General features: G+C 44.9%; 7 protein-coding genes across 7 annotated transcripts in view; 3 read left to right on the forward strand and 4 right to left on the reverse strand.

The window, feature by feature from the left end:
* LOC128718724 (putative serine/threonine-protein kinase PRKY) overlaps positions 1-4,929 on the reverse strand; it is a 44,838-nt gene extending 39,909 nt beyond the window's left edge. The window contains exons 1-2 of the mRNA XM_053812345.1: positions 4,772-4,929; positions 4,030-4,451 (exon numbers count right to left, since the gene is read on the reverse strand). Coding sequence (XP_053668320.1) covers positions 4,030-4,451; positions 4,772-4,929 — 580 coding nt within the window. The remainder of the gene's footprint in view (positions 1-4,029; positions 4,452-4,771) is intronic.
* A 4,362-nt stretch (positions 4,930-9,291) lies between these two features.
* LOC128707552 (signal peptidase complex subunit 2) lies at positions 9,292-10,010 on the forward strand. The gene is made up of 2 exons (XM_053802509.1): positions 9,292-9,345; positions 9,474-10,010. Exons 1-2 carry the CDS (start codon positions 9,292-9,294, stop codon positions 10,008-10,010), a joined length of 591 nt encoding a protein of 196 aa, XP_053658484.1.
* Positions 10,011-10,292: 282 nt separating this feature from the next.
* Positions 10,293-11,624, reverse strand: LOC128718725 (uncharacterized). Its single transcript, XM_053812346.1, has one exon. The coding sequence runs from the start codon at positions 11,622-11,624 to the stop codon at positions 10,293-10,295; it is 1,332 nt and encodes a 443-aa protein (XP_053668321.1).
* A 194-nt stretch (positions 11,625-11,818) lies between these two features.
* LOC128718727 (uncharacterized) lies at positions 11,819-12,763 on the forward strand. The gene is made up of 2 exons (XM_053812347.1): positions 11,819-12,214; positions 12,281-12,763. Exons 1-2 carry the CDS (start codon positions 11,819-11,821, stop codon positions 12,761-12,763), a joined length of 879 nt encoding a protein of 292 aa, XP_053668322.1.
* A 735-nt stretch (positions 12,764-13,498) lies between these two features.
* Positions 13,499-13,944, reverse strand: LOC128719108 (histone H2A, sperm-like). Its single transcript, XM_053812730.1, has 2 exons — positions 13,935-13,944; positions 13,499-13,866 (listed from the first exon to the last, which is right to left on the reverse strand). Exons 1-2 carry the CDS (start codon positions 13,942-13,944, stop codon positions 13,499-13,501), a joined length of 378 nt encoding a protein of 125 aa, XP_053668705.1.
* Positions 13,945-14,561: 617 nt separating this feature from the next.
* LOC128719107 (uncharacterized) lies at positions 14,562-15,776 on the forward strand. Its single transcript, XM_053812729.1, has 3 exons — positions 14,562-14,634; positions 14,749-15,188; positions 15,258-15,776. Exons 1-3 carry the CDS (start codon positions 14,562-14,564, stop codon positions 15,774-15,776), a joined length of 1,032 nt encoding a protein of 343 aa, XP_053668704.1.
* A 956-nt stretch (positions 15,777-16,732) lies between these two features.
* Positions 16,733-17,794, reverse strand: LOC128719106 (uncharacterized). Its single transcript, XM_053812728.1, has one exon. The coding sequence runs from the start codon at positions 17,792-17,794 to the stop codon at positions 16,733-16,735; it is 1,062 nt and encodes a 353-aa protein (XP_053668703.1).
* Positions 17,795-18,583: the final 789 nt, after the last annotated feature.

The raw sequence follows: 18,583 nt of genomic DNA on the forward strand, positions 1-18,583 counted from the left end.
AAGTGGTCCGGAATTACATGCGGGAAAGTGCGAATATAGCCGAATCGAGAGCGCTGAACCGGGAGGTGAGTGTATTGTTTATTTATACTATCGCATCAAGACGATTAGCAACCGTTTGGAGCGGGTACGTCCCCCGACGCATCCACTGCTTCGGTCACTTGAAACGAGCTGGCACGTTGGTTGGGGAAAGCAGAAAGAACGACAATTATCTCCATTTTGGTTGAACGAATTTCTACCGAAAGTATCATTAACGTATAATTATACTCCTGCGGAACGTTATCTCGTCCGTGCCGGATGGCAAAGGGAGCGGATGCGAAACGGTCGGCACAAAACATTCTCCAAAACCCACTCAGCATCCCATTTTTCATCAATGAACCGATGATTGATCGTGTACGATCGATCGGTTCTGATTAAAACAGCACGTCAGCTGTGTACGTCAGCAGACAGGAAACCGACCAAGATCCTACCAGTCAGTCAGTCAGTCAATCATTGCGCGGACATCTTCAATTTCTGCAATGCTTTCTGCAGCTAGAACCCATCACACTTTAAGCGACATGTATGGTGATACGGTTCGGAAAACATCCACCGGTAACGGTAACGGGGTTAGGATATTTTTGGTGCACTTTGATGGTTGCTTTAATCAAAACACATAAAACCACACATCTAATGTGTTCCAGCTGCGCTCGATGAGTGAGAGTAGCCGTTCTGTGTTTTTTTATTTGCATTCGCCTTGCTTGTTTTGGGAAAGGAAACGGCCACGGCCGGATGAATAATGTCAATGAGGAATCGTTTCTGCTGAGTCAAACGCAGATTGTAACGGTGGACAGTTTTGCACGATCGCCCATCGTCCATCATGGTTATATCGGTCGTGGTTCAAAATCACGTCGTATAAACGCACCTCGTACTCCCCCCGAAACGTATGTCAACAGGTGTTCCTGGGGACAGTGCACACACATGTGTCGCGCCCATAAACACGAGCACCCGAACGCTGTTTTGGGCGAGTTTATTTTCAATCTGTCCACCCGAATGTAGCGTCAACGGTTCCGTGACTGTGTCGGACGGACAGCATCACATGGCAAAGATGGAATCTGACAAACACGCCAACGAATACCGCTCCAGGGCGGTTCAACCCACATGCAACTGGGTCGGGTTCCGATTCCGAGGAGTTGCTTTTTTTTTATCTGTAACTTTGTCAACAACATAAGAATCACATAATCCATATTTTTCTGCCGAATGCATAACGAGCGAAAAAGGAGATCCACCAGTTGGTGAGGGTTACGGGGAAGTTTATCGTCGAGAGTGTTTATTTTGTCCACCGGCACGGGTCCACCGGAACGGAAGGCAAGGACACATCTGATTTGTGACACGCTGCTTGTTGCAGGGTAGCGAGAGATACAGGCGAGAATGAGCTGGGGCGGGTGTCTGTTTGTGTTTCCAGGGTGGCAGTTGATTTTATTTTTACACCCACGATGTGTATGCTATTTTTTATTCAACGAACGGAAAAAACTAAGATACAAATAGATCCACCAATTCTTTCTCTAGGACCCTCAACCTGTCGCTTTCGCTGTGTTGTGCCGTAATCCAGAGACTTGCCTTTCGCTCGGAGATGGCAACAGGTAAGTAGCAAACAATCAATGAAAAACACCGCTAGTAAGGCTACAGACGAAATCGATCGTGTTATCGAACATCCCGGGAATCACCACTCCAAAAAGCAGTCCATTCAAGGTTTTGCCGAACTGTTCAAGGTTTGCCGATTCGACAGGAAAGATGAAACAAGGAGAGGTGTTGCGTCCATTGATTTGGTATCCAACTATACGAGAATCTCCCCAAAACACATTGCCGTGTGCGTGGGAGCAGAAAAGAATTCAATTTCTCATTAGCGTCCGAATTAATTGGATATCACTGTGACCGGCGTTACTGAGCACTACCGTACTAGGCCCAGCCACTAATAACTATCTGATCCAACAGCGGTGGATGCACGTTGATGGACACTACCAACAGTATCCAATACCCATTTCAGAACGGCACCGTTACGAGTCATAGCAATAGAATCTCCTTGAACAGATGTCTTCCCCAACTCCATTATGGTACCAGTAAACAGAGCATCCCCTGCGGTACTTTTGCACCACCATCGAGAGTGAAAGTGAACGCATTGTGACATTGGTGGGTGTATCATACTTAAAACTACAGCGTACATCAGCGGATCATACCACTGTTCCGTCGGACGATTTGTGACATCCGCCCGTTCAGCTACTTCGGCCGATGTCAGATTGGTTCGCATCAATCCGTACCGTACGGCACCAGTTGACACTTGCACTGATGGATGGTGATGGACGTGTTGCAGTCCGTGGCCCCGAGCTCGTCATCGGTTAAAAGCATTTCAAAGTGATGTCCGTACTAACTAACAGCGATAGGCAGCGATTGCAGCGGCATTAGTGATTTTGGCAGCAGTTCCGAAACTCAGCTAGCGGAAGTGCTACAAAGTAGTTTTGCTTGGGTGGTCTTGCACTATCAGGAACAAAACAAAAAAAATGCTGCACTCAGCTTTGGACTCAATATCTGGAGCATCGTGTGGTGTGTATTGGCTTGTTGCCCAAGTTTGACCGTTGTATTTATTAAAACCATAAGTCACTGTTATCCATCACGAATCACGTAAGTTTATGTTAGGGATTCTGACATTAAGGTACAATTCCTCAAGAATCACCATCATCGTTTCGCGATAGTGATTGAACTGAGCTTCTGAGTGAGAATTGATCATGGCGAAACACTCTCATGTAAATAACTCTTTTGAAAGACTTTGCCCTGAATTGCAAACAAAAGTACCACTGCTAAACTTGGATGTCTGTTTCAATGAACCGCCATCTTATTCCCGAATTCCACACAGGCAAAGTGTCCTTGCTGACCGTTCGCTCAAATTGACGGAAGGCCTTTCCCGCTGGGATCTTTGGAACCTTGGAGACCGGTCAGTTGGGAGCGTTGCAAGCAACAGCCGTGGAACGCAACGAAAGATCCTTCTGAGATATTCATCTCCAACAACCGCGCCATGCGAACACCTTGTAACAAGCGACCGCCAAGTGTTGCCATGTTGCGTCGGTAAATAAAGTTAAAAAAAAAATCCACTTGCTATTCTGCGTCCCTCCACATATCCGCCACCGGTGAGTGAAGGAACGATCGCACCCGTGGTTGAAGATTTACGCGGGGACACAGTGGCCTGAAAATCCGCAGACTGATCAGCGTCATAATAAATAAAAATGTTTTACGATCATACCGCGACGGTCTTCATCGGGGCTGGCGCGTATATGATCGAGCGTCCGCTTGGTGGACATGACCATCGCTAGCTGTACTGTAGTAATGGTAGTATTAGTACCACAGTGTGATGTCTGACGGTATGAGATTGCAAGGTAGGAGCAAAGGGAAAAATACGTGCTGCAAAAATTTTCCATCGTCCATGTTCGATCAGTCGCCGTGTTTGTCTTCGTCATACCGACCGCGATCAGGCCGAATGCTCTGTACCAAACCAACGCTCCGCTTCTTCGGGTTTTGATATTTTGTTATTATGACAGCGTTCCTTCTCGCTCGCACGAAAATGAAAACAATTTTCCGGCTGTTGTACGGGGATAGTAAAAGGAAAAGAAATAATACCGCACGAGCTGATACAATAACAGGCTTACATTGGTGTTGGAGAATTTAGTAGAGTTATTGATGATGGGGTCTTCTTGTTTTTCAGCGAGCGAAAGGATCGAAGAATCACGATTTATTTTTACGACCATTTCCATTTGTTTCTGTGTTTAGGTTGTGGCTGGAATAAAGCCAACATCCCACCCTGGATGGACTGGTGGCTGGTATCTTAAGAAGGGATAGTGTTGATCGTCGGTCAAAATGAACTCATCCGGCCGGGGATGGTCGGAGTAGATGAAGGAAGTCGTGGGTATTTATCGAAACAAATTGTGGCTCATCCATTATTCGGATGAACATTCCACACACCAGGGATTAAAAACCCGGCACACTACTTAATCAATCAGGACTTACCTATCGTTTTCAGTATTTGAAAATCATCCAAAGCATAGTCCTCCGGTTGTTTGCGGCGAACAGCTGCGCCGATATTATTATTCTTATCAGATAGATCGCCACCATCATCATCGCTATCGCCGCCGCACCGATTATCATCAGCATCGTCAGCGTCAACAGCAGGACCTCGGGGTGGCTGCCGGTTGCCGGCACCATTCTGACGGTGTTCCTGTTTTGCCACCCCCCTGCTCAGTGCGTCCAGCGCGTCTTCGTCCCCGTCACCGGAAGAGGTGGACGCTTGCTTGCGGGTATTTCTTGGCGGGCTGTGACGTAGCGCTTTGTCACTGTCGGAGGTCTCCTGCTCGTCCTCCTCTTCGTCGTCGTCGTCCACGTCCGCTTGCTGTTTCCGCTGTGTGCTGTCGATTTTCCCTTGCTCAGCTAGCCTGTTTAAAGCAGAAGAAAATGTTAGTGCCTTCAAAACAAACAAAACAAAAACTCTTGCGAATGAGTTTAAATCATTCGCCAACAAATATACTAAAGCGGAATATACCACACGCACCTCAATCGTACACTCTCCGCCTTACGGCGATCTTGTCGCACACTGTCCTCTTCTTCCTGTTCGTCGTCCTCTTCCTCGGACTCCTCCTTATCCTCCTCGTCGCCCCCTAGATCTTGTTCTTCCTCCTCCTCCTCCTCCTCCTCCTCCTCCTCCTCCTCCTCTTCCTCCTCTTCCTCCTCTTCCTCTTCGCCGCTAAAATCGGACTCGAGTGGATCGGAATTGGCACTTCCCGCCGATTTGACGCTGTCGTTAATGCTAAGCTTTTTAATGCCCGTACCGCAGCTGTTGAGCGTTACCGACACCGTGGTCGATGTCTCCGATGGGCGCAGCGTGTAACCGGTGAGTCGGGGCGAGGAAGACATTTTTTCCTCTGTCTAAGTTGATGGGCTTATCGTCAAACCGGACCGGTGGATCGGAGGTGCCGAAAATTCTCGTCCGAATAGTTCCAGCAATTTCCTGACGCCTCTTTGGACCTTGCGAGTTGTGGAGAAAACTTCCTCCAAATCGAAACTAAATGCTCACCCACGGCGGAGGACTTCAATACGTGAATTAGAGTGCTGGTGGCAGTGTGCAATTGATGATCCCGGTGTGGCACTTGGAGGTGAAATGAACGAAGACTGAAATTGAAAAAAATAAGATATATAAATATAACGTCACCACAACACCCGAAACATCCTCATTCTGTCGTCCCTGATAAAACCCCGCCACGAACGGTCAGTCGAAAGAGACATACAAACGCGAAACGCAATAAGTTCGATAAATCACCTAAATGAAGACGGTAATTACCATTTTGTTGGGGTCTGCAAATAGTCTTTCTATAAAAAAAACAGAGTGCATGTAATTTTGTCCTCAAGAAATTACTACATTTTGCGCATTTAGAACAAAAGTGAGCAGGATTGTGGTCTAATTCTTTTAAGTCATCGTTTGATGTCTAATCAAAGGTGAAATAATCACACAATGCTCTGATCTACTGGTCCAGTCATTCATGGTGGCATCTCGTGCCACTTTGTTCGCCTTATCTCTAACTACCCAGACGCAAGATTGGTGACATGCAGGTGAAAGATGACACCGAATGCTCGCTCCTCGTCAGCGCTGCACAGATTTATAGCTGTCAGTGAAAATATTCAGATAAAAACGGTCGAAAGAGCTGCCTGTGGGGGAGACACGGGATATGATGGTCACAAACAGAGCAAATGTTCATGCTTTAGCTGGGTGAGAGTTGGTGTCCCTGGTTCGCCAAACAATACGAGGCCGCTTGGTTGGGAGGATGATAATAAAATGGGAGCACAGGAAGCAAGAAGATCGCCTTTTACGGTGGATTGTCTAAGCGACCGGTATTCGTGTATAATTCTTACACTTATATTGACCGCTGTCGGTCGTAAATTAGCAGCCAATTGTATCGCTTTAATGTAGTGTGCAAAATACAAGCAAATTAAACTCAATTACTGCTGATACTGCCCGAACAAAAAAAAACGGGAGTATCATGCTGCCGCTCATTTTAATGGTGCCATAAATTTATACTCTATTTTGATGAACCAACTACGAGGTGACTTCGTATGAAGTGAAAAAAATGAAGATAATTTAATGCTGCTGTTAAAATTATTAGCGTACTCAATCAAAGCTGCTGTAAAACAACCTCTTAACTCTTATCATCGTTGGTCTAGAGATACCCATTAAGTAAGTGTACACTAGACGGTTATGTTCCAATCACATCCAAATTCCTGTGTCTGAATCAATCTGTGAACTGCATGAATGAATCTAAACCTGTATTGTAAAGATTCGTAAATTCTCAAGACTCATAACTCCATCAAAATTCATAAATCCTCGAGATTCTAATCCTTAGAATTCTATGTTTGGAAGCTATAAATAAACAAAAAAAATTGTATGTATTCTACTCTATATTGAGCTAAATTAACCAGAATTACTATCGACAAAGCAAAATTTTCTATGTGTTAAAAGTGGTGCAACTTATTTCATCTGTACAGAAACATTTATTTCAGGAGAAAAAAGTACTAGTTATTAAATTCAGATTTCTCGAGAGATTTATGATTCTATGAGGATTCAAGAATCTTTGAGGATTTACGATTCTTTGAGGATTCATGAATCTCAAGGATTTATGATTCTTTGAGGATTTATGAATGTTTTGAGAGTCCACTCGTAAACGAATGATTCTTCGCTAAAGATTCATATGAATAACTCTTCGCAAAAGATTCATTAAGCACAACACTAGTTCCAACCGATTGATAGCAGATTATTCACCGGGGTAAGCGTTAGCAACCATCCATAATAAAACCTGGGGATGCCGCCAAGTGTCCAAAGCATTCTTTTCCACGCTTTGGTAATACCCTTGACGCCTGATAAGTAACATCTTTTAAATCCTTTACATCGGTCCGCTTTATCTTACCTTGTCTACACTTGTTAATACTGGGAAGTGGGAAGTCCCCAGTATTGTGTTTTTTTCTCCACCTACACCGGTGAGTGGAAAATTTATTTCCTGCCCAGTGACGAAGCTTGCTCTCGAGCTTTTCCAATGTTTCGAATTGATTAGACAAAGCGTCGATTTCACTTTACAAAAAAAAAAACACTCACACACTCACTCACGTTCGTCGTTTTCCGTCACTAGGCTACGGGCACACACTTCTCGGCTCTGCACAAGTACACGGGCACGGCTTACTGTTTGGGAAAGATGCAAAAATATGTTCACATTTTCTCTCTAGCCGTGCGCTTTCCACATGTCATTTGCCGAAATTGCACTTACAGCATTATATTTTTTGCAGATTGCTGGCCCTATCATCGATTCTATTGAAAAACCAGCTGCGTAGCAAGGCGTGCCTAATGATGGCTACCGGTACGATTTTTAGGCCGTAGCTTTTTTTCTCCTGCAATCGCAATTACTCGCACAACTTCCGAACACAAAATAGAAAAAAAAAACCGGCGATAGAAAGTAAGCCAAGCGAAAGAAGAGCCAAAACAAACGCCTTAGACAATGCCAGACGCGTGCTCAAAGGCACCACGCGGGGACACAAGCTTTAGGAGGTTAGGAAGCAAAAAATCACTGCACTTCCGACGGATCCCAATTTTCCAAACTACCGAACAGATACTACACTGGATGTGGAGATATTTGCGATCTGATGTGGATTTTTGTTTACCCACTTGGACACGTTGTTTACTTTCGCTGGCAAATTTTCTTTCTCGTTTTGTATCGCGTTTAATCGAAACTGCAGCAATCTGGTAATCGAACGGATACGCACTTTCGCAACCAAACTGTCTCTCGTTAATCACTTAAGCACCGATGGCAAGATTGTAGCAAAGCGTTTACCGCACAACATAATTCGACCAAAAAACTGTGCGGTTTTCAAATATCACGCCTTTTGTCACACGTATTTGTTGTGCCTCAGTTAATCAAACACATTACACACTTGCGAATAAAACGCGACCGGCGTGTTTGCTAACGTCTTCGGAATCAAAAACTTCGAGGTGCGCGTCGCACATAACAACCGCTCGCGATAAGCTCTCTCTTCGAACTGAGGTGTTCGAAGCGTTCATGTTGTTTTTGCGCGCGCGGAGAAATGATTTCAAAACACTTGCTGCTATTGCAGGGTTACTCATTTATGCGCACCGAAACTGTTTCGTCTGAAGTAGTGATGGGACGTACGATTCATTTCACAGGAGACTGGATTCTGGCTATGGGTATCGAGTTCGATTCGAGGATGCAGCGGGTACTAAAGGTCTGAGTCCGAATCGAGTACGATCCGAGTGTGCAACGGGTTCGAATCGATCTGTAAGCAACAGAAGGTTCAGCCGATTCCCGGGTGCGGGTAGAAGCATGTTCATTAGGTTCAGTAGGTGCGATTATTCCGCTATGTTCAAGAATGCGTAAGCGTTTCTGATATAGCGAGTTGGGTCGAAGAAGGTTTGGTTGATTATACCTGAACTGGCTGAATCAACAGATCGCAGTTACTTATGTGGTTACTATGGAGTTCTTGTACTGGAGTCATTGGACCTACAGAACTTACTGAACCTTGACTGAGACTCGCTTCCGACTCGAGCTTGCTGAGCCAATGGGTAGAAGTTCCTTATCTTTCTTGCATCTACAAGAACCGTTGAACCTACTAAACCTCAGTTGAGATTTGTTTCCGACTCGAACTAGTTGGAGCAACGGGATGAGTTGCTTACACTATCTTGCATGTACCGAAATCATTGGAACTACAGGATCTTCTGAACATCCTGGGAATCAATTGCGACCCGAACTCACAGAACCAACAAGTCGCTTCATGCTTACTTACAACTGGACTTGGAAAGAAGCTTAAATAACTTGGAAGAAAGCTTCCAAGCTATGTTTTCTTGCCTAAACTGAACCTTTTTTACCTATTCAAACGCATCGTAAAAACAATACGTTCTAATGACAGAATGAAACCAATTTAACAGTTTGTAATTAAATGTTTCAAAAATTCCGCAATATTGTGTTGATTTTTTAACAATGAATTTATCGCAATGAATGAATGAGTTTTTATGAATTTTCAATTATTTTTTCCTGCTTGGGTATTGGAGCATCCCAATTGTCAAATTGATCTGTCAAGCATGAAGGCGTCATCAAATTTTTGGCAACACTGCCGGAGACAAAATCGAAAACAGAAATATTCGCTGCCGGCTAACTTTATCTCCTGTTAACTCGTGCTACGATCCGTTTAGATTTCGTTTATTCCTCCGAGTCTGTAATCAATATGTCGAACAAGAACAAAAAGCAGTCGGAAAATGCAACAACTAAGGAGGAAGAGGTAATAAACTACAGGTGCCACAGCTGTGCTGGTACGGTGTCCCAGCAAAACGGGACACGTCACAAATTTCTGAGTGAGCTGAAGACTAACATACTGTTTGTTTTCTTGAACCTTACCTTAAATCGTAGGTTGTCCAGATCAACAAATGGGATGGTACTGCGGTGAAGCACGCGCTGGATGATTCGGTGAAGAATGCGCTGATGGAGCACAGCAACATGAAGGAACATTTCGCTATCATTGACGGGCGGCTGTTTATCTGTGCGCAGGCAGTTGCGATCGCACTGGTTGCCCTCGGTTATGACTACCAGTATTCGTTTCCCGCTTCGAAGCCGGTGCTAATCGTGTGCGTATGTTGCTACTTCTTCCTGATGGGCGTGCTGACCATCTACACGACGTACGTCGAGAAGGGTATCTTTGTCGTAGGCAACCAGAAAGACGGCAACGGCAACGTGAAACGATGGCAGGCAAGTTCGGATATGAAGAAATATGATGATAAGTATGAGCTGACGGTGCAGCTGAGGGATTCGCGCGGCATTCGGGAAGCCACTGTCACCAAGTCGGTTGCAAACTTCATCGACGTCAACGGGGTCGTGCTGGATGATTTGGTGGCCAGCGAAGTTAACCGTATCGTAAATTCGCTCAACGCTGACCGCAAGGATAAGTAAGCAGGCACTCTTATACGATAAGGAAATAATAAACTACAAACCTACAGGCGTACAGTTCACAGCGTTTTTATTCAAATCAGTTCAGCTGGGCCAGTTAATGAAATTCACCAGAAGCAATAATGCCGTTGATTACGTCTATCGAAGGGTAACTTACTAGTAGTACTATGTATGAAGTTGTATGTTTGGTTGTTCGACAACACGGCCAATTCATTGATTTTCATCTTTCTGCGCAAAAATAGCAAAAATATGTTATGTTACAATCTGTTGATTATTTCAGAGGTTCTAACGGATTAATACCTTCGCGATGGTTATTTTCTGCCCTTCAGCGACTGGACATTTCAGCACGACTACTGACTGAAAATCCTGAATCATTAATTGTTCCGCGTTCGGACTGTCGGAATGTTGCAGCAAGCGTATGAAAGGGTAGAAACATGTCGCGTTGTCCATCTTGTCATCCATCAATTGCGTTGTACGGATAACTAACCGGAAAAGCAAATTCAACAGCTTCTTTTTACCCCCTTTCCCTGCTAGTCGGGACCAAAGTGAAGCATTCTCTTCAACCGCTATAACCCACATGAGTATGGTCAGAATTTGCATTATGCACTTTCTCGTTCGCCCATTTTCATCATTCATCGGTTCTTCAGGGCAGGTAGCATTCAGATGCAGTATGTAATCGGACGGCTCCAACGTGAACGGATCCTGATACTTTTGCAGCTCCGTTGGTGTTTCGATACGCTTTAGAAATCCGTCCGGGTCTTCCAGGAAAAGTAACACGGCGTGCCAAAACAATCGCAAAGTCACGTGAAACATTCGAGTCGCCTTTGGGCCACGAAAGAGCAGCAACAGATCATCTACAATTTCGCATTCGAACTGATGGTAGCGTTGGAGCGACTGTTCCTGGCATTCTTCGCTACAGTACATCACGGCAGTACAACCTTTGCACGGTATCAGGTTATGTTCGTTGGACGCACCACAGTAATCACACCGCTCAAACGCGAGTACTGGCTCAAGCACAAGTACGAACGGTTGTTCCAGCAGTATCTTTTCTCCCTCATCCAAACTTCGGTTAGTACAAATTCCTTTTCCATCCTTTCCCAGTTCTAGACAGGCTTTAATCGCACAGTGACTCGAAGTGCTGTGTTCCGTAGGGCTTTCACCGGCTGCTTCCATCAGTAACTTGCAGCGCTCTTCGCGTTGTAACAGCTTAGGCATCATATCTGCCGGATAGTTATTACTCCGAGCAAGTTCGATGTTTTGCAAGCACTCGCGATACAATTTGCTGTTGAAGTATACTGCCGAACGGTTCGCGTATCCTAATCCCAAATCTTTGGATCCCTGCTTGGCCGCGCAGATACTAAGATTGTACAGCCGCAACGCTTTTGCCGGGACATTGGGTGTCTTCTTGTACACGGCATTAGCTTGCTCGCGGAGACTTGCTGCCCTGGTGTCGTTTTTCCTCACCTTCAGTTTACGAAATGGCCAGTATTTCCGCTCGAACAGCGTTCTTGCCGCTTCCAAATTATCGAAGGGCACATTTCGACGTGATATCGTCCAGGATGTTGCCAATCCAAAGGAAGGGCACTCTAGTTGTTCTACAACTTCTGGTCGCAGCATTTCGCGTTCGTTCCGGTGAGTTGAAAATACCCGATTTGACAACCGCCAAAAGAATCGCCGATGATGGGTCGATGTCCGCCAGCTGGTAGTGGTAGAGTGGTGAAAGAAGAGAGGGAAAACATTGACAGCTGACAGCGGCTGGTGTGTTGATAAACAAAGTTCCCACACAAACAGCAGATCAGCACATACGGGCGATGGCAGATTTGCGCCTATTTTCACGCGAATTCATAGCAGAATTTATCGAAATGTACAAACGTTTTCCATGCCTGTGGCAGGTGAATTCGAAAGAATACACGGACCGTACGAAAAGGAAGGTAGCTTACGACGTGCTACTCACGAAGTACCGTGAAGTGGACAAATCGGCCACTGAGGATGAGGTGAAGAAGAAACTATATGGACTGCGATCGAGCTACCGGCGAGAGATGATTAAATTGAAGAAATCCATTAAATCTGGCGCCACCCTAGATGATGTGTATAAGCCCACGTTGTGGTATTTCTATTTGTTCGACTTTTTAACCGATTATGATACAATGAAAGAGCCGACAAGTACATTGGATGACCGTCAAGATGAATCCAAAGAGGAACAAATAGTAAGTATGCTGTGCATTCGAATGACTCCTTCGCTCGCTAATATTCTGTATTTCTTTTTAATTTAGCAATACGATGAAGAATATGATCTCATAGATAGTTATCACGATGATCACGCTGTGACCGATGAACATCACGATGATCTTGACGATGTTAGTTCGGAAACGGATAGTGACAAGGATGCAGAAGAAGATCCCTTCAATGGTGATACACAATCCGTATATACTTCCGTCTCACAAAGGCAATCTCCTGCCCCTAGTACTTCACGATCTTACGTATCGCACAAAAAGCGAAGGCTACTTCCACCCGAAGAAGATCACGTTCCTATCGAAACTACGGAAACCACCGAACAAAGCAATCATTCCGTAGCGGTGCAAAGCGTCCAGGAAGATCAGTTCGACGTATATGGCAAGCTGGTGGCGCATAAGCTACGCTCATTTGACAAACTACAGGTTACCTTCTCTCAACGGTTGATCAATGAGATCCTGTACGAGGCTGAAATGGGATTTTTAACTCGCAACTGCAAAGTGGTCGATATGGGTAGTCCTTGAAGGACGAATGGTGTGATTTTTTTTTGTAGGGTGTATCCAAACTGCTACATCGATAATGTTTAGAGTTTTGAACTAATGATATGTATAAGATTAAAAATTATAACGCCCACTTTTGATGATGCTTTGCTATAACTGTAAAGAAGATCAATTATGAAGCTGGAATTGAAATCCGAATCGGTTTAACTGCTACATTCCTCACTAACTGGCAAGTTAACACTTAACACTTCGACATATGGCATTGAGCTCAGTGTTCCGTGAAATTTATTTTGAAATTGATACATATTCTCATTTTTCATCTTTTTTCTACACTATATTGCTGCCAAATAGCGAATAAAACTGAAAAGGCTATGATCACACGTTCCGCAGCATTATAAACAATATCAAATTAGTTTGTGTGTCATGGAATGGAATTGTATATCAATATCCTATGCTTAGTTCTCGCTAATAGGGCTTTCTGTAACAATACTCAAGCAATTGATTCAAAGGTTATTAAATTGACTGATCGGTTACATATCTGGAAAAAGCTCAATGCAACATAGTTTGAATAAAATCCAGAACATTTATACAACCGACGTAACAGGAATGTGTCATAAAAGCTTTAAACAAAAATAATGCTGTCTTATCGTTCATTTTCCCGCTCTATCTCAAATAGTTTTCCTGAGTAACATTTAAAAACAAAAACGCTTATCACTATCAACTTGTCGATCTGTTCGTTGGAGTCGATTGAGATGCACCTTAATACTCCTGGCTGTGGCCGGTTCCAGCGGGTTCAGCCGATTTCGTGCCGGTTTTGCGGGGCAACAGCACCGCATGGATGTTCGGCATGACACCACCCTGGGAAATGGTAGTTCCCTGCAACAGTTTACTCAGCTCCTCATCGTTGCGGACGGCCAGCTGGATGTGACGCGGTGTGAGCCGAGATTTGTGGTTGTCCCGAGCTGCGTTTCCAGCCAATTCTAGCACTTCCGCCGCCAAGTACTCAAGCACAGCCGCCATATAGACTGAGGATCCGACACCGATGCGTGCCGCGTACTTTCCCTTTCGCAACGATGACGCTACGCGCCCGACGCTGAATGTGAGTCCAGCACGGGAAGATTTGGTCGCTAACGGAACAGAAATAGAAACCACAATAACACAATCATCCAACGTTTCATCCCTCGGCTACGCTTACTTTTCTTCATATTGGGTAAATATAAGCTTTAACTGATCAAGAATGGCACAGGTAACGATAATTCGCAAACTTCTGGAACCACGGAACGTTCGAACTACAATGGCGAGCAGCAGCGTCTCCTTCGTTTGCTGAAATGCGCGCGGTTTTTTCATCCCCTCACCCATACTTACACGTGTGGCACGCACCGTAACCGTAAGCACCATCTACACTGAAGCAAGTTGCAAACGTGGAATGTTGCGCAATTCCGCAACAGGAGATAAGTTTGAATTTAAACAAAGGGCAACAATTTGTTTTAATGCAAATAGAAACATTTTTCGATTACCGAGTTCTGCAACATGTAACCCACCGATTCAAATACATTTCGACCTATCCGAGAGAATTAACAGATTAATTATCTATCAATTGTTGCAACAGCGAACGATTTAGTACCGACATGGTCCCGAATACTTGCAAGATAAGATGGAAATAATTGTGCAAACAAAAAAATTTTGGTTAATCCACACTCTATTCGAACCACTTGAGAGTGATAATGAGCGGTAAATGGACCACAGCAACGAGGTGCAATCATTACGTGGTTCAGTGTATGGTACGTTTACTAGTGGCCTGGTGTTCTTGCATCTGAAAACCATGGGAAAAGACGGCACAGAATCTCGGAGTACAGTGCCATACGACCGGTTGGCGCAGGATCCAGGATCAACAGGTAGTTCGGGGCGATCCTTTGCCTTCCGCACGCTGTAGCTAAAGAAGTCGAGGAATTAATGTAAACATCGTGTGTGGAATCGTTTTTACCCCTTCCATCTCTTTCGTACGACAGCTGATGTTTTGGAAACGCAGCAAACTAATAACGACGCAGGTATTGTAGCAAGGGACCACCGAGAGATAAGACGAAATCTTCCCGTGAACGGTTCCAATTGGAACGACGCGCATCACGTCACCAGTATGGGTGGGGAAGAGCCAGAAGCAACTAGCGCAGAACAAGAACAACTTTTTGCCGACTATCGCGACGAAGAGCGCAAAGATTCGATCGAAGAAACACCCGCCACGACTGAAGGGATGGAGCGTGGCAACCGAAACAGCAATCGGAACGTAAACAATCGGGCAATCGACCGTGGTGTCACGTTTAGTCGGAAGCTACTACTCGCCAATCTGCTGATCAATGGATTAATGTTTGCCGTGGCCGGATACATAACTTATCATTGTTTCAACAAGGCAATGGTGCTCTTCTCCTGGCATCCAACGTTCATGTCGATCGGGGTAAGATCATTAGAATGGTTGATGATCCTTTTTGTGTTCCAATCGTTTTAACACGCATTCTTCTTTCAGTATTTGATTCTAATGTCTCAAGCCGTGCTTACGATGTCTGGAACGAACTATTTCACACACCGTTGTCACCATCGGACGAAAGTGTTTCTACACTGGCTACTGCAGGCGGTAGCCGGCGTACTGATCACGATCGCTTCCGTGTGCATCTTTCTCAACAAAGTGCGCCTTGGAAAACCCCACTTTCAGACGCTGCATGGTATATTCGGTCTTGTAACCGTGTGCTTTACGCTGGCATCCATCGGGGGCGGTGTTACAACAAAGTATGCCTTTCAGCTGCGCCACTATATACGCCCGATTTATAGCAAGCTGATGCACGGTATTGCTGGAACCGTTGCGTATCTGTTGGCTACAACGACAATTTCGTTGGGCGTTTATTCGCGCTGGTTCCAGGAGGATAACGACGCTAACGTGCGCCTTACGCTGGTGATTGCGATTGGGACGATCGCGCTTTACGTGGTAGTTGCACCGATCTTTAATTTGGTGCTGCGAATCAAAACTGCTGTCAGGAATACGCTTTAAAACCATCAAACATTAAGTAAAAATGGAAATCAAAGATTTCCTTTCATTCGTTTAAGACAACGCGTAATAAAACAAAATTTATTTACATTTTATTCCTCTTTCACGTTCGTTTGTTTCGATTGTGCATCTATAGCTTCTTCATCCGAACCACCGATGATCAGCAGTAATCCTGCCAAAACCAGAGCAGTTCCAAACCACCAGAGCAGTGTGCTTTGCTCGTTGAATAACACCAGGCCCAGAATTGCCTGAAACGATTAAAAATGTTCAAAACAATGCTCTCTAAATGAAGCCCTTCATTTTTCTTATCTCACCGAAGCGACATAGTTTGTGGCAGCACTGGCTAAAGATGCGCGAAGCGTTGATCCGGATCCTGCGTGCAGTGCTTTCACGAAGAATCGCCAAACGCAACCATTGAGTAGAACCATAATCAGCACGCATAAAGCTTGAACTAGGACTTCACCACTAGGCCACTAGGAGGGGGAAGAGATGGGTATTAGTGGAATTAATGCAGAAGCGATGGAACCATTCGATATCTCTGTTAGGTACACCTCTCATTTTGAACTTTTATTCTATAATCAAGTGATTCGCTTAAATTATGCTTACAACAAATTATGACTTAAGACATGTTTTACAATGATCTTGCTATGATGAATAGCAAATAGAGTGTGGGGAGAAATGAGTTCCGATGGAAATTTTATCCTAAACATTTACTACTATTCTAACATCTCTCCGTTATTTTCTGTCCTAATGGTCTAAAAATTTTGCACATTGCGTTGATAAAAAGGTTACTTTTCGTTTACTGTCCTATTACACATGATGGTAATAATTATATTGCGCCACATGATTTCTTCAATTGAGGTGCTCTTCTAGCAGTTCCTTATAGAAGATTATTGTTTTGTAAAACCACTTATACAAAATTCCTTATTTTTATACGACGGTCGGCTATGTCATGGTTTTTACGTATTAAGAATTTTGTCTATCAGTTGCAGGATGCCAATTTTGAGCTTTCTTTTCTGTTCCATAGTCATCGTCTGAATGTCGGGAACGAGACTTTGGAAGAAATTGTGATCCGCATCGTTGGCCATTGTCGGTGTGGTGTTGGGAATGATGGTGAAATGTGGCGACGTTTGCAGCTGTGGCTGGGAAATCGTCGGTTGATGCTGCTGCTGCTGCTGCTGATGGAGCGCTTGGGACGAGAGCGGTGTAGTGGTGTAGCAGGATATTGGGATGTTGGCGGATTGGATCGGTGTGCTCGTTAGTGTAAAGTATTGCCGCTGCCCGAGTATGTCTCGTTTGGAATCAGATCCCGCCGTTTGCAACGGGCTTACGGCGACCGGACTGACAGAATCAACACTGGTGTGTGTATTGGACAGCCGGGATTGTTTGAGCGGTGGAGCCGCAATTATTTCATACGCCGTCTGGTTGGCTGAATTGGTTTCGCTCGCTTCCAGAACGTTCTGTTGCTGCTCCTGCCCGCCTACTGTCTGTGGTTCTTGCCCTATTGGTACGATCTTTATGGAATTTAGGATACTATCCTTAATTTGCTCACTATGGTCTTCCTCCGGCACTTCGATCGTCTCGATCTCGTGTGGTTCCATTTCATCGTCTTCATCGTCGTGTTTACTTTCGCTGATTGATTCGCTCTCTGCCTTCGCCCATGATGGTTCGTCCGGTTCATAGGCATTGGATTCCTCCCGTGCCTTCAGATGGGGCAGCACGAACTGCATGTGATTGTACAGATAGTACGGTTTTCGCCGTGCATTCGCTGCTTGGTCGCTGCTGTCACGTACCGATTTCTGGTAGCGGGTCATGCAGCAACGCAAATTGCGCCAACGCTTCTTGCATGTCTCTGCGCTTTCTCCGACGGAGTTCGATACCTCCAACCAGGCTCGGTCCTGTAGCACTTGCTGCTTGTAGTCCGGATTCCCGCTGTCGAACAGGCACGGATGTTTCTTCACTTCACCCACAAAGTTTATATTGAACGCCTGATCCTCGGGAGTGATTTTGGTTGGGCCCATCGCAAACGCTGCTGCAAAAAAACCGCTTTGATCTCTATGTCCCGAGCTTCGCTTGCTCGACCACTGTTTGTTTGTGATTCTATCTTGCGCTCCTCGTGAAACTGATCCGGAAAATTTTGAGAGCCCAACTCAGGCGTCCTTTTCCTCGCAAGCGAAACACTTTGTGTATGTTTTTTGCTTTCTTCTCCCCCTTGTTTTGCCACTCAACCAAACGATTTAACTGTCAAAACAATCCACCATCAACACACCCCAATGACAGCAGCCATCTGCGTTCTTGTGAAAATAGGAAAACAATTGATCCACCTTTTCCGGCGTTTAGCCTGATTGCCATATGCACTTGTAAAGATAAAGGGACATCATGAAAGATCTACCGAATAACTACAAAGACGGGGAAAGACAGCTACCTAGCGAAAAGCAAATCATAACCGTTCTGTTTACTCACGGCCGAAAGTCCAGCCAAATCCAACAAACGGCCACTGTTTGCAGTCAACTTTCCGAAGAGACTTGCAAATGAAGCACACAATCCGGCTATTACGGCGTAGTAGGGCTTTTCCTGTTCCATAGCCATCGAAACGCCTGAGCACAAGAGGCTCAGATAATAAAACAACAAACCAACTGTTGTGATGAACCAATTGCCGACTACCGCAGTGTGATTGACATTTCTTCGAGTTTGTTTTGCAATCCTCTTGGGGGATTATGGATGAAATGAAAAATTTTCAGTACAGTACAGTCATGGTAATAAGTTTTACATCGTAAATGCGCACTGCAAGCATGCATTTTTGCCTTAAC

This window comes from Anopheles marshallii, chromosome 2, assembly GCF_943734725.1.
Source record: "Anopheles marshallii chromosome 2, idAnoMarsDA_429_01, whole genome shotgun sequence".
In the NCBI taxonomy this organism is placed as follows: Eukaryota; Metazoa; Arthropoda; class Insecta; order Diptera; family Culicidae; genus Anopheles; species Anopheles marshallii.

What these genes read in the sequence shown, in the direction of transcription:
- LOC128707552 (XM_053802509.1), top strand. Translation starts at nt 9,292, where the DNA reads ATGTCGAACAAGAACAAAAAGCAGTCGGAAAATGCAACAACTAAGGAG. An exon ending in CAACAACTAAGGAGGAAGAG is followed by an intron (nt 9,346 to 9,473) that starts GTAATAAACTAC and finishes CTTAAATCGTAG; the next exon opens with GTTGTCCAGATCAACAAATG.
- LOC128718725 (XM_053812346.1), bottom strand. Translation starts at nt 11,624, where the DNA reads ATGCTGCGACCAGAAGTTGTAGAACAACTAGAGTGCCCTTCCTTTGGA.
- LOC128718727 (XM_053812347.1), top strand. Translation starts at nt 11,819, where the DNA reads ATGGCAGATTTGCGCCTATTTTCACGCGAATTCATAGCAGAATTTATC. An exon ending in AATCCAAAGAGGAACAAATA is followed by an intron (nt 12,215 to 12,280) that starts GTAAGTATGCTG and finishes TTTTTAATTTAG; the next exon opens with CAATACGATGAAGAATATGA.
- LOC128719107 (XM_053812729.1), top strand. Translation starts at nt 14,562, where the DNA reads ATGGGAAAAGACGGCACAGAATCTCGGAGTACAGTGCCATACGACCGG. An exon ending in GCAGGATCCAGGATCAACAG is followed by an intron (nt 14,635 to 14,748) that starts GTAGTTCGGGGC and finishes TTCGTACGACAG; the next exon opens with CTGATGTTTTGGAAACGCAG. An exon ending in CAACGTTCATGTCGATCGGG is followed by an intron (nt 15,189 to 15,257) that starts GTAAGATCATTA and finishes TTCTTCTTTCAG; the next exon opens with TATTTGATTCTAATGTCTCA.
- LOC128719106 (XM_053812728.1), bottom strand. Translation starts at nt 17,794, where the DNA reads ATGGGCCCAACCAAAATCACTCCCGAGGATCAGGCGTTCAATATAAAC.